Source organism: Arctopsyche grandis, chromosome 6 (genome assembly GCF_051622035.1).
Source record: "Arctopsyche grandis isolate Sample6627 chromosome 6, ASM5162203v2, whole genome shotgun sequence".
Lineage (NCBI taxonomy): Eukaryota > Metazoa > Arthropoda > Insecta > Trichoptera > Hydropsychidae > Arctopsyche > Arctopsyche grandis.
In genome coordinates, this window is record NC_135360.1 from 25874844 (window position 1) to 25891266 (window position 16423).

The 16423-nt window shown below is 28.3% G+C and overlaps 1 protein-coding gene across 1 annotated transcript in view; it reads right to left on the reverse strand.

Moving 5' to 3' along the window:
• bt (projectin protein bent) overlaps nucleotides 1-16423 on the reverse strand; it is an 83428-nt gene that overhangs the window by 31224 nt on the left and 35781 nt on the right. Inside the window, exons 43-49 of the mRNA XM_077433762.1 lie at nucleotides 16252-16341; nucleotides 15800-15997; nucleotides 14547-14591; nucleotides 13089-13133; nucleotides 2922-3069; nucleotides 2263-2499; nucleotides 2041-2177 (exon numbers count right to left, since the gene is read on the reverse strand). Of these exons, the coding sequence (XP_077289888.1) occupies nucleotides 2041-2177; nucleotides 2263-2499; nucleotides 2922-3069; nucleotides 13089-13133; nucleotides 14547-14591; nucleotides 15800-15997; nucleotides 16252-16341 (900 nt within the window). The remainder of the gene's footprint in view (nucleotides 1-2040; nucleotides 2178-2262; nucleotides 2500-2921; nucleotides 3070-13088; nucleotides 13134-14546; nucleotides 14592-15799; nucleotides 15998-16251; nucleotides 16342-16423) is intronic.

Here is a 16423-nt window from a genome sequence, read left to right on the forward strand (position 1 = left end):
TCATGTACGAGTCAATAGTTAAAAATTCAGAATCATTTATTTATTTTTATTGATCAGAAAGATTTATTTATTTTTATTGATCTTTAAGCGATTTACTTTGCTCGTATATGAAATTATATAATTAGTTCTATTTTAGATTAATTTTTTTAGATTGTTTTTATTTATTTCTTTTAAATCCCACCACCAGCCTACAGTCATCTATAAAATTCTATTACAATATATGTACGTAAATGCACATGAATATTTACGTAGTTTTCAAATGACTGAAAGCTGTATGGAGGGACGCTTCAGATATCCTTATTTATTTGTCGAACCTTTATTTTGACAGCCTCCATCAATACGGGCCAATCAGGGATAATTTCCGACAGCGACTTTCGTCGTCTGATGTCGAATACTTCCTAAAAATCATCAAAGCACAATGAAGTTACCTTGCTCGATTAACACAAGCTACATGTATTTTATTTTTGTTATTTACTTTAAAATCACACATATAAGCTTATGAAATGGACATAATAATAATACTTTTTTAATTAAACTTTTCTTTTCAATTTTGTAATTAAATTTTAGCCCATGATTCATAAGTTATATTCACCCGCCCATTCAAACATCGTATTTTATGCATAGCACTCCAAAATGTAAAATATGTTTTTATATATGAAGTGTATAAATGTATTAATTATAAGCACATTTCACCGTTTATACATTTTGTTAATCATTCGTCCAAAATCCCAACACATTAGTCGTTAGAACAAAACAAACAATAAAACCCTAGTACACAAAGACGTTTCCTACCTTTAAAATAAACGTGCAAACTATATATTAAATGTATATATATACTTATATACATACATATATGATTAAATATAGAAAATCTGGCAGAAATTCGAAGCTTTTTTTATAATAAAAACATTTTCCAAGTAAACAAAACCGTATCTGTTATGTCTTAATGTTCATTCAAAACGCAATTTCAATTAGAAATATTAAAAAATATATGCTTTCAAGTAATTCCATTGATTATTCATTCGTTTCATTTATTTATGCATGTTAAATCAATGTTAGGAATCGGATGCAGTGAAAATTAATAAATCATTCTGTTGCGTAAAGCAAAATTTTGCGATTTATTTTGTGTTTTATTTAAATCTATTTTCGTGTTCGAATAAGCGGGTGATTTAAAGGTATTATATATTCAATTTTTAAAATTAATATTTGAGTATTCATTTATATTATATCCTATTATATTTTCGATAATTCCAGAACAAAATTTACGTCTTAAAAAATGAATACTCGAATTTAATAGAATTTAAGCCTTATAATTAAAGCCAATGGTTTTAATTTTTTTTTTTAATCGTAATTGAATGACATACGTTGAATAAACACATTAAAATATTTATATTTAATTTTTGATATTCATCATATGATATTTTAAAGGCTAATTAGTCACATTATTCAGGAGAATAACAAGGAAGTATTCAATACAATTTTGTTAGTAATTTTAATACAATTTTCTTATATAATAAATTAGTTAATGAACTACTGTACGGTTTAATTTTCTTTTGCGCGATCTAGTACTTAAGTTTTTGAAAAATTTTGATTGATTTCGATATTTGACGCGATTTATTTCGGACCTTAAACCATTTCCAATGATCTTCGAACCGCCCATCTGGGGGTAACGCGCACAGCATATTTCCCTGGCAAATGATCACGATATTGTTGTCACAATCTCTGAACCAGCCGTATTCGCCATCAGTCACCAAATCAGCATAAGGCTAAATCCGATTCGTTCACAAAATAATCGTAAATAAATACATATAAAAAATATACATTCCAACCATACATATATATCATATGGATGGAATGTGAAAATGTGTACTTTATGTGTGTAAAAGTGTTCAAATACATACATATGTATTACCAATAAATAATAAAATCACCTGTAAATAATTAAGAACATACGATACATAAAACTAAATAAGTTTAACATACAAGTATCTAAATGTAATAAATAATAGGTTCTAAAATAAAATTGAAAAAAATACACACCCTTTCAACTTTCTTGAGAGCTGGCATTGGTTTTTCAACCTCTTTGAGGTTTCCATAGTCAGGATCCTCTTTCTTCTCGCCCCATTTGGCGTATTTCCTCTTTTTGAGCATAGCACGGAAGTCCATACCGCTTGAATCTTTTGAGCACAAGAAAATAAATAAATAATAATCAAGCGAAACATTATTTAAAAAAGACATTTATCTAAATTTCATATTACATACCGGATACGTAAAGTTGCATCTCTGCGGAGTCCTCTCCATGACAATTGGTGACCACAATCTTATATTTGCCCTCATCGTTGGGTTTGATTTTCTTAATGCACAGTGTGATGGTGTTGTATTCACCATCAGTTTGGAACTTATATCTACCACCCTCGATGATTTCAGTGACGTTCTTGTAAAACTTGAACGTGGGCGCTGGATTACCTTCCACCTGTACGGTGAGGTATCCAGTTGAATCTAATTCAAAACAAAAATGAGATTAAACTTATGTTACTTTGTATCCAAACCTATACTATCGACATTCAATCTCGATTAAAAAAATCTTACAAATATTTCCAAGCTTCAAAATCAAGCAAATGAAGTGTAAAATTGCACTTGACTATACACTTCAATGTGATTATGAATAAGAATTTAATAGGTTTTGTAAAAAGAATATACCAAAACTCAAAGTATGCATGCACATTTCGTAATATGCATTATTTCTATTTCGAATCGAATATAATAAGTTTTCGAAAGACTTCAACGAGCGGCTATACTAAAAACTCGTAGCCAAATATAAAACCCACATATATCTATTAATATTGTATCGAATTAATTACAGATCACTGTCAAGGTGACTTCGAACTTAATATAGCAGACTATTTTTAGATTGTACATACCTTCAACGGCGGAATAGCTCTCCTGTACGTCAACAATGACAGGAGGTCCTTCATCACCGTTGCCCTTAAGTGGTGTGGATGGGATATTGATCCTATCTTCTATATCCGCAATAGACGGTCTTCGAACATCTGTGCTCGGTCTTCGCCTCTGTTAACGTTCAATCGATATTAAAAATTCATCCATGCATGAAGTTTTATAAACCAAAAAATTACACACAGCTTTGAATCTAATAGTTTTTAAAAATTAAAGCTCACAAAAATTTAATTTTAATTGACTTTAAATCTATTGCAAATTATTCACAAACAATTTTGTACTTACCCCTTTGGGAACTAATGGTTTTTTACTCATTTTTCAAATATTATTTTTCGTAATAGTTTAAAACATATAACAGACACTTGTAATCGAAATATTCCACTTCATTCGTATATATTTCATTTTAATCGAACCGCGATGAATTCATTTCGCTATATTTTTTTTAATCCTACAAATAATCACGATTGGAACTCATTCAAATCAGATAGCACTTACTAAGAATACTATTAAATCGACAAATCGACACGCGACGAATGCACTTTATATCAATGATGCGAAACGAAATCGAATACGATCCAAAAAAATAAATAGAGGCATTAAACAGCTTAATTTGTAAATGACGTTTGAATATGTATCATACTTTAACCAAACTATTTTTGGTATAAAAAAACTGACAATATTTGTCTATAATATAACACTCGTGTACTTAAAATTTAATTGAAAAAAGCCTAACAAATTTTTAATTCTAATAATTTTACAATATATATATATATATATATATATATATATATATATATATATATATATATATATATATATATATATATATATATATATATATATATATATATATATATATATATATATATATTTAAATGGAAATTTAAATGGAAAAGTACACACATATACATACGAAGTAGAAATAATAAACTAGATGTTTGTTTTCCATTTATATGAATTATTATATTTTATGTATAAAATTATTTTTAAATAATATTTTTAATAAGACTATAATATTGAATTGCTAATGAGGGTATATATTTTCATCGAATTGTATAAATAATATAAAATATAAAGTATCTCTATAGTATATATATATATATATATATATATATATATATATATATATATATATATATATATATATATATATATATATATATATATATATATATATATATATATATATATATATATATATATATATATATATATATATATATATATACTATAGAGATACTTTATATTTTATATTATTTATACAATTCGATGAAAATATATACCCTCATTAGCAATTCAATATTATAGTCTTATTAAAAATATTATTTAAAAATAATTTTATACATAAAATATAATAATTCATATAAATGGAAAACAAACATCTAGTTTATTATTTCTACTTCGTATGTATATGTGTGTACTTTTCCATTTAAATTAAATCATCATTATTATTATGTTTTCTTTTATTGCAACACTGACTTAAGACACATTAGGTAACGCTTTAATATTCATATTATAATAGTCAAATAGCTACATATTAAAACTAATAATAACATTTGTACAATAATATCACATTTATATTTATATTATTAATAACGTGCGTAATTTTCCTTTAAATTATATCATATCCTTGTATGAAATTTTGCTTTAGCAGTATTTTATATACTATTTACGTACTTGCAATATAGGAATGAAATATTATTATATTATATTCGACACTAATATGATTTTCACTTTAAATGCGACTTTATCAATAACACTAAGCATCGAATACGCGCATTAAAAGTTCACACGCGCGACAAAGCACCGCGATTCAACACGATAGTCACGTACGCGATAAAAATAATTAAAAATATATATTATAATAATAAAAAATAGTAGACGTGGGTGATCGTTTCGAGGAGGATGTTCGCGTGCGCGTCCACACTAAATTTATGACAATATTTGAAGTGAGCGGTGATCGGCTCTGGCTCACGTCATGTTGGACGGCCGCCCTTCGCAAGGGTTTATTTCTGCACTGGTCACAAATCAACCAGCTATTTCAATTAATTAGAGAGATTAAGGTGTGCCATTTGTGTCGCCAGGGCCGCTCAACACCATCCTATTATTAGTGCATCGGTGCACAAATCGAGCTATATTCGGATCCATTTTTCTATTTGTACCCTTTCAACATTGACAACTACCAACACAGTCACTAAAATTGTATTCATCACGTATTTTTCATTCATCCGGTCTTATTATATCAAAAAATATAAATATTATAAAGAAGTAATTTATGTGAATACGATTATGGCATGAATTCCAAAGTCGAACAAAAGTAGTATGATATTATCATAAATTCTAATAATTGTTCTGTTCCGACAGGTCAATTTTTTAAGCCTATTTGACTAATCTTTCTCGTCGTTAAAATACTAAAAACAGTAAACCATATCTTCTTTCATTCCAGTATGTATTTTAACATAAAGAATAATATAGTAATACACGTCAAATTGTCTAAAACCTCAAAATGTGTATAAATATTGATCATTAGCGCACTTGTTATCTCATCCCTGTGTGCTGTTTTTCTACCAGTTTAACACAACGTTAACTTCTTGCTATATAGTTTTCTACAATAAAAAAGACTGTTAAAATATTCATTAATCGTAGAATTTGTTATATGAGATAAAAAAGTATGTACATATATCAAGCAGTGATAACTAATAAACTACAACTATTATATGATACAATTTACAATGAATAACTTTTTTGAGCTATTTATAAAACTGATCTTATAAAAATATTCTACATATTATTCATCATTACAATGTGGAGTAAAATTCAAATATTTGTTTCAAAATTTAGACAAAAAGTGATTCTGAAGTTTTGTCATCAAAATTGTTTCGTCAGCTTGAAAAGGTCACGAAAATATATTCGAAGTGTGCGTATTCTTCATTGTGATGTGCAGTGTCGGTCAAACTAAAATATTTTGGCTCGTTCAAGCTCAGATATGAAATTATTAATGTTGCGCAACGATGATATCCATGCAACGGCCACGGCTAGTTGCTCGAAATATTTTAATTGCACCGGTCTGGTGTGCGGTGAACAAACTTGGTTGGAAAATTCCCCGACACACACACTCACTATTCTCGGACGTTTTCGTTCTAGTTTTCCGTGTCGACGTGGCACTTCAATTAAATGCATCGATTAATTCAGACCGAAATTTGCGGACAGGTGTGCTAATAACACGACGTCCAACGGCACAAAATCAATTTTAAAGTGAGAAACTAGCGTTAGTCGTAACTCAATACTCAATATTTCGTATGGATTAGTTTCCCAAAATTAAAAATAATTACCGTTTTAAATTATTATTGTCAAACGTAAGCGAATATTATATTTTTCAAATATTTCAAGGCATCAATACAGGTACAGTAGTTTTACCGAGTTTTCCCAGCGACTTGAAAAGAGTTAAACCAACAGTACTATGAAAGATTGGATGTAAGTTATTTTCAAATTTTATTTTTAAATCAATCGAATTTTCTTATTAGTTTTCTATTACCATTATCTTGTAAGCAATCTTTACTTTTGGTATTTCTATTTGTTCATAATTAATTTTTCATTTAAAAGTTTTTCTCATATTTTTTTTCAAATCTTCACATATTTCAGTATAAAACGAATTCAAATTCCCTTATCATTTTCTCGAAGTTTTATGCACCTTGTACTTTTCAAAGGCTTTTACTACTTTTCACTTCGCTAATGGGTCAAGTAATACTTCCTACATCCTTCCGATCGCTTTAAAACTTTGCCATTTTTTTCAATTCCAGTTCGAGGTTTTCTTAGTTTTCATAATCATATTAATAATATTTGAACTTGAATATTAAAAATATATACCAATTAAATATTTTTCTTTTTCATCAAATCAAAATATTCACATTTGATTCATGATTTATTCTAAACATGGAAGTTTTATACATACGATTTATATGTACATTTATATTTGAAAGTCCAATTTTCAGTTCCAAAAATACAATTTCGGACTTATGGCATTAAAAGAAGTGATAACAATTTTTGAATTGTCAAATAGAAATAGTGTTTTTGGAACTGAAAATTTTACTTCCGCCGCTTTCAAATATAACGGCTCATTTAATGTTTTGTGAGATTTTTCTTGAAACGAAGAAATTCGGAATTATGCCACTTTCAATTGTAATGACTCATATATAGAACTAAAAGTTCATTAAAAATTTATAAAGCATCCCGAATTCCACTCCTGTACATGTTTTGTTCACAACTAATTTCCAAACGATAATTTTGCCGATGTCGCCACTCTATTTATATAAATAGATGATTTATTATCATTATATGTTGACTAGTATACCACTTATTAAACTCATCCTTTGGCGCCGACATCACTAGTATTTTGTTTTTCAACTACACATATCGCCATCAGCTGGCAGTAGATGAATGTTTTTCAAATACATATCTTCAACATACGCATCAAAACCGATTTAATCTACAGGTAAAACGAATATTCATATAGATTTTACTATATATGTAGTACATTGTATGTTTTATCTAGATCGATTCGTCATCTCGAAACAATTATTATAGTCTGATGGAATGCGAATCGCAATGGTCAAGTGTTGGGGTGGAGTGGCATCCACTTGGGCAAATTTCAAGGTTCCATTGTCGCACAACATTGTCAATCAGATGGAATGTTAATCGTGGATGGCACATTCGTGTCACGTCACACTACTGGCACATTGGCACGCGTCATCCCACTGTCAATATTGATCCCGGCGAATGGTATCGCGCTCATAGCCAACACTCGTCTCTCCCACGCATCGAATTCAACCCTTCACTTGAAATATCATTCCTCAGCGTTATTTCGATTTGGACTATATTAAAGAACACGTCTCGATCACCTATAATGTATGTATGTATGTCTTTGTTTATTTTTTATAAATTTACTTTATATCTCTCACATTATAAATCGATTACAAATATGAATCATTTTTTTAAGAATTTAAAAAACTATTTAATATGTATATTAACACACAGTTGTATTATTTATTATGTTTCCAATATATGTATGTACCTTCATTGAAAAAAAAATCACTGGCACATATACTTACATACATACATACATTATACACACATTTTTCCAAACCATAAACATCATCAGTTGTCGATTTAGAGTTCAAATCAGTCGAATTTTCGCAATATGACAAAACTTCTTGAATTGTAACTACATACATACATATAGATATATGTACAAACATAGATAAAGTAAATGTTGAGTCGTCTTAAGAGAGCTCAATTTATTTGCATTATATTGAAATTAATTAAAATCATATCAAAGCACGTATTTCCAAAACATTACTCAACTCAAAATTAGCCCTTCAATTCAAAAAATTTGTACTAATTCAGGATTTTTCTTGAACTATACACACACATACATACGCAATCAATTTGTGAGATCATACTTGGAGATTATTTAAGTCAAATATATAATTTTTCTCATCGTCTAATAATTCAAATAAAAATATGCTTTAAGCTTTTTACTTTCCTGAACTCAAACAGAGCTAAAATAAATTTAAAAAAATATATATAGTAAAATTATATTCCCACTTAGTCTAACTCCACTAAATGCATTACTACTCGAGCTTTATACTTAATACAATATATGAATATACATATTTTTGTATCACTTACTAAAAAATATCTACGCCTCGAATTATAAAAAACTGGACGTTTAATGCCTAATGATATTTTTTATCAAAATAATAAAAATTAAATATATATATGTATATACATATACATATAATTAAATTAAATATATATATATATATATATATATATATATATATATATATATATATATATATATAAACATATATGCATATAAGTGAATACCTATGTATTTTTATATAAAAATTTACTGCACATCATTAAAATTCCACACACGCACACAATATAACCTTTGAATTCGAGCATAAACTAGAGCACCACAACACACCCAACAATTAAACAGTCCCATTTGTTACACATAATTTTCTTGAATGGATGACCATCATTACAGAAGTGTGCCATCGCCAGTTCACGCACGAGCTTTTTCTTGGACACCACCTATGTAGGTAGACCAGATAGATTAGCCTTACGTTGTGCATACATGCATACATACATATGTAATTCTGTGCGATTTTTCTTGGCCGAAGCTCTCTGGCGTCTTACATACATACATATATCGGAGCCGTTACTACGAAATACCTCTCGGTTATGAAAGTAGAAAACTGCATACGCATTATATTTTAATTTGGCATGAACCGTCGGTTTCGCACCTCTGTCGCTCTTGGCATCGTCAGTCAAAATTTAGCATTATCGGGTTCCAAATGAGTTATGTCCAATTCTTAGGAGATTTATTGCACGTTCGTATATCTGGCCGACTTGACACACATGCATCACGTCAATGACACACATATGTACATACATCAATTACGAATTTCGAAATTATCTGACTCATTACCTACATCTTGTAACACAAAATCATTATTCATTATTTTTATTGAGAATCTAGTAAATCCTTTCTCCGCTTTTTGGCACTTTCAGATATACAAAAAAGCAATTAAAAATGAACACATATAATATACGTACGTTTGAAATATTTCGATTGGACTGTTTTCGATAAAAATCTTTAAAAAAATGTATATAAAATACAATAAAAGCACATCTATATTTAAAAATAAAAAAATAAATATCATGCAAAATAAAATATAATATACAATATTCATGCAAAAAAAAGTATATAGAAAAAATATGTAATATAAAACGTGTTGATACATGCGAATTTGAAACAAATTACTTTTGAATATTTAAGCTTTTTTTTATAAAAATTCGCATCGAATTCGACGTATCAAATTGAGTAACTATAAGCAATTTAAAAAGCAGTTCCATATAACTATAATTTGTATCATGTGAGTGGTTGTTATGTGTTTTGCAGTGTGTATATAAAAAAATAAAATTGTTAATATTTCTTAAGTTGTCATATATTCCATATACGAGTTTGTAAGTCATATTAATAAATATGTCATATATATTATAGATAATTTGGGTGAATTTTGTATTTTGTAAATAAAATGCAACATACGTAATGATACAATGAAATATTATATGTACAATATTAAAAATTTTCTTGTATGCAAGTTGCGAATTGCAAAAAAACATTCGTATAAATGGTTTTATTTCAGCTGATTAATAATTTAATGTATTTACAATCGATTTGAGAATTACGGTATTTGTTTTTAATAAGTAGGTATGATGCAAAATGTGTTAGAATTTCATTCGTATTCGTTAAAAATCATAGTAAACAAATGTTTTTCTGGAAAGTTGGAAGCGCAATTCTGGATCCATTCTGCTTCATAGAAAAAACCATATATAATATACATAGGTATATACCACGGTTTTCTCAAATTGTAAATGTATTCTTTGTATATATAATATGTATATTTATACGATACATATACAACAGATGTGTGTGTTTTGTGTTGAGGAAAATTGAGTAATTTAAAATTAACTACAAAAATTACAACTATAAAGGAGAAAGTTTACATCTACGGGGTTCTACAATAATATAAAAACACTACCGTCTACTTCTATTGCGTTTTTATCTATCTATGTAAATGAAGTTTAAAGAAGAGCGTTTTTAAATGGAATATGTGCGTCAATGTGTTCAAAAAAATCAATCAATGCTTTCACTTTTGCTATCTGTGAATTCACTATTTATTTAATGAACTTAATTTTAGAATAAACAGAATATTTTTCAATTAGAAATGAAAGCATTGATATTTTCGCTGAAATCGCCTGTAGGAACAAAAAAAAATAAGCAAAGAATTCTTTCTAATTCTAATATTGCCACTAAATATATGTATGTATGTAAAATATAGCTTTTAAACACATGTTTGTTATTCACAGATTATTTTTGTAACCTTAATATCTAAAAACATATTAATGTAAAATCGTATTATTCACAATATTTGGCGAAAAACGTTTGCAATAGAGAGCGCATCTAAAGAAAAAGTTTGCATTTGTAAAATGAAAAAATATATTAAAAACACGAACCTATTTAACTACCATGAAAATCAAAGTGAACATATAGATTTTAGACACAAGTGTGAGATTTTAAACGATAAAAAAATAAATCTATGAATTATCTTCATCCTTTCGTCAAAAAATTGGCTAACCTGATCTTCCAACTCTCCGGGGCGTGCTCGTTTCTTTTGTGAAAAACATAACAAAATTGTTTTAATAAAAAAACAACAGGACATCACAGTTTATCAATCATGTTTAGATGCAGTCGAATTCAACGCTTTTTTATGTTACATAAAATTTGAATTATGTATGTACATTAAAAATGTACAAAATGAATTTAAAACTGGCGTTGAATTCAACAGACATGTTTGCAAATACACAGTATATTTTTAATTGTATTTACAAACAATTTTATCATTCATTTTTTTTAAATAAGACATTCATATATTATACATATACTTAATATTAGTGACATACATTTTAAATATAAATAATTCCTCAATGAAATATTTTATTACACACTGGGAATATTTATACGAGCTTAATTTGAGACAAAATACAATGATCTATCTTATTGCAATGCCTTAAACATATTTTGCCTCAAACTGTTTTTTTTTTAAATATTATATAATACCATAACATATATTTGATTACACGAATGTATTAAGACAGCAAAACTGAAGCGGCTTAGCACAAAAGAAAGAAGAATTATAATAATAGCGGAATATATCGGCTCACTGTAAGAGAAATATAAAGAAAATGCGAAGTGAACAGCGTTCCTATATCTATAACTATCTATAATAATAAGAAGCCAACTGAAAAGATTATTAATCACTTTAGGATTAAATTAGATTAGGTACATGATGAAGTAAATGATGATTTGCGTGATGATTTGCTTAACGTTTCAAAACTGACACATGTGTAAATGGAGCCGTATCAGTTCCAAAACTCATTAATTTTTTTTTGTTTTTAATATATTTAATTTATCAAGTTATGTATATTTGATTATTATTAGTCAATTGGCGATTTTCCATAATCGGATGCATTATTGTGAGTGTTTTTTTTTAATTTTGTGCAATTTAGTAATATTTGTTTCATCCAACCAATCATATCCAATTCAATTAAAAAAATAATAAAAACTTTTTGCAGTTGCCAAAAAACAATGCTCACAACGTGTATTTATTTAATAGCGGTGTAAATCTGTCATAACTGTTACTGTGTAATAACAATAAATAATATCAAGTGCATCAAACGGACAAATATATATTTAAAATTTATTATTTTTATAAAATAATAAAATATGAAACGGTGAAGTATGATTTTTTTTTTGTAAACGATGAATCAACACAAACATATATAGAGATGAATGTTTAAAAGAGAAGAAAATATAATTATTTTGAAGTATTCGTGATAAAAAAAATAAGAAGAATAATAAAATAAAAGAAAAATGAATAATAAAATAATGCATTTAGTTCCATGGCGTACGACATAATATATTATAATTTGTAATGTCAATTTGTAGTTGAATATTTGTAAAGTAAAAATGATTTCTGTATTTATATTTAAAAAAAAAATGCATTTTTCATGTAAGTAATGTGTAATTTAAGCTTTATAAGAAATAATCTTCATGTTAAATTCATTATAAATAAATAACGTAATGAAAACGTAACAAATATTTTGAACGTTATAGTTTTTTAGAAGGTTGTGTAAAATAGTAACGCATCCGACGAGGAACTAAATGCATCTCAGAAGAAAAGAAACACATAAAAAGAGAAGAAAAATAATGAGAGCTTTAAATGAAGGATTTAATTACATTTTATTGCGATACGCATTTCCACAATCAAACCCATTATACATAGAGTGACTTTACTATTGTACTATGTAACTACATAACTAACAGTACTATGTAAGCACCTTGAAAATATTTAGCCAATAGATTCAATAGGATGATGCGAATCGCAATAATCTAGGATAAGGTTTTGATGAAAAGCTTCGTGTGACATAGAGCGGCAAACTTTCCCATCTGCCCCCAAAAAGCTGTAAAATCTCCCTGTGGGATTTGACCCCCTCACCTTTTTGTCGTCTAACATTTCGCCAGGACGCAACTTGCCGGCGCTCTGTCGGCGAAGGACAAAACAGAAAAAAAATGAAAAATAGTCAGACACGTCAATTGACAGTCATCGGAGATGATGGTGGGGGATGCGTTCTAATACACGTATAATAAATATACATATATTTTATGAACAATAGATAGTGCGATATACAAGAGACACATATGATGATTGTAGTGATGCGATGGAAAATGAAAGATGGTTATTATGTATGCATGTATTTTGATGACGATTATGTGCATTCCTTTGGTTTTTTGTTTGTTTTTTGATTTTCATTCGTTAATATTGATAATAATAATGCGTTTGCATTCATTAGTTTATATCTTGGTGCAGTTTCTTCATATATATATAACATATTGATTTACACTACAATCACTCTCCAATTTGATTATACTGTACCTCTGTATATTGGTACTTATTCTATTTAGGATCAAATAAAATTTAAATTTTTATAAAATAAGAATATAGCGAGGTGACGAAATTATTAATAGATATTAATAGATTTTCATATTGCCTTCAAAAATGATAAAATAAAACGTATCGTTACTTTGTAAACCTCATAAATTCAATTCCGGTCAAAATCAACGTTTTTTTATGTTTTCTTCTAGAACTGTTCAAAATTACAATTTACATTTTAAAATATTACTCACCTAAAAATATCTCATAGCTTATACCGTGTAAAACATTTAAAACCCATATTAAAAAAATGCGATAAAACTGATTAATATAACAGTTTTAAATATAATTTTAAAACAAGTAAATTTGAATTTACGAGGTTAACAAGCTTGATTTTATGGAATGTATACAGTACGATTTCAATTGGTGAATGAGAGTCGTGTAATTTTTGCAATATTTATTTGTGTTAAACAAAAGTGCCATGACACTGGTAAAAGACAGGCATTCTCTCGACTTTGGCAAGGCGCGGACACGAGACCAAAAAAAATTAAATAAAAAAAATATACACATGTCATTAATGTATGAATGAAAAAAAAACAACATGGCGGACATGCCGGCCATTCCATCATACAAGCGACCGATCTGGCCCTGGTGGCTGTCAGTTATCTCTCAACACTCGTACTTCGACACTTTGTACAGGTCGTCAACAGTTCCATTGCAATATCCCTAATATTTTGAATAAATTATATTTACTTTTAAAAAATGATTTCAAAATATTTATATGTAGGAGAGATCATTGGAACTGTTGACTTTAAATTTTTAATTAAGTGAAAAAAAATAATGAAAACGTTGTAGCGCATTCCTTGGTGCACAATTCGGCTGTAAAAGACATGATCTTTATTATGTGATTATTATTATTTTTGATTATTATTAATATTATAATTCATTCCAACAGCCAAACAGCCTTTATTCGTGCTAACGATGTCATACAGATCTCCTTCCCTAAACCATGAATCTTATTACCTTTTTCTCTTCAACCACCTCGCCTGGTCTTAATTTCCTAAGTGCCTGCAGGGAATGGATTGATTTTGTTGTGTGAAAATGACATGGATAACATGAGTGATATATGATTTTAATCGAGTGACTACTATTCATATAGATAAAATAGGGGGGGACACAACGGAAGCATATTTAAATCTGATCTAAAGTTGCTTTCGTACGTGTAATAAATATTATTATTATTTGTATGCACAAAAAAGGGGACTTTAATAAACATTGTTATTTTTTGGATGTCTAAAATCAAAAAAAAAATACTTCTACATAAATAATACAATATCCGCTATATAAATAAGCTAATCAAAAATTCAATCTTACTAAGGACAAAATTAAAAAAAAATATATTGAACTTTTTCAAAAGTTTTTATCACTTTCAATTCAATAAACCACTAAAATTACATCTGTATATGTATATAATAATAATAAATCTTTTCGACACTACAGTTTATTGAATTCAAAGCGATTCTATCAAGATAGAAAACAGTAAAACCAACCACTAGTTAATTAATCTAATAAAAAAAATCTACTCAAAATACAATTGAACTAATTCAAATATAATATTACTAGTAAAATATAACCTACATATGTACTATAGTAAAATGGAAAATTTTTGCTACAGTTTTACTCACCAACTGTTTTATTGTTTTGATAATATTTTGTACTCGTATTTTGTATGTCACATAATTAAATTTAATATAAAATAGTATATCTACTTATTTTAACACAAATTTAAAGACAAATGGTTGACACATTAAAAAATAAACTACATAAATCTCATTAACTATTTTTTTAACTAATTCTTTATCAATAATAAAACAAAAAATACTACATTTTAATTTCAAATAGTTACTTACTCCGAAACAATTCTGTTTTAATTATATAAAATACATGGAAAGAAATCTGCATATGTATTTTTATCTCAAAATTTTATATTTTCCTAATTTATTCAAACCAAACCCAATAATAATTCTAAACCAAACTAGACCCACTCGTGACTCAAGATAATAAAATTTCAATTAGAAAAAACTTATTCATAATTACAAGCTGAAATTCCATGAACCCACTTTAATAAAACCTGTAATCTGTCGACCATTTGTCTTCAGTTCAATATTTAAAAAACCAATATCTCTTAAAGAAATAAAATCGTAATGTATATAAGAAGTGTCACGTGTACGTGGCAAGTATAGTAAAAATGTAATCAACTGTGCTAATTTTCTCACCTCGTCACTGATGATGAGCGAAGGTCTCCTACCGCCTTCTTCCGGTGGAATCAAAGAACCACGACGACCCACAGGAGGTCCAGGAGCCAAAGAAGTCTTGCGTGGCTCCGGAGTCTTCTCCCTGATAACCTCGATCTTGGGCATCGTCGGAGTGGCCGCTGGTGCCTTTATTTCGGGCACCTTTGGCTTTTCCGATTCCTATTCACACAATACATCGATCAATCTCAAATATTATTTAAAAAATAACCAAACAACGTCTGGTTACATTCTACATGGTAATTATAATCATAAGCGTCTATATATTGTCTATCCATTCACATTATCATTCATCCACGGTGTTATCACAAATGAGACAAATATAACAACGGGTTAGTGATTTTAACATCGTCGACTGCTATGCAGAGTAGATTCGGACCAATTTTTTGACCTATTGCGCGATTACTTAACAGTACCTCCTCTTCGTCGTTTTTCTTCATCCAATCCATGGGCAGCTTCTTATAAACCTGATCGTCACCGTTTGTGCTGCCGAAGATATCTTCGATCTGTGGGTTTTGGGGTTTTTCGGGTGGGTCCAATGAAATGAAATAGAAAAAAAGAAACGGGACAATTGAGACGGGGTTGTTT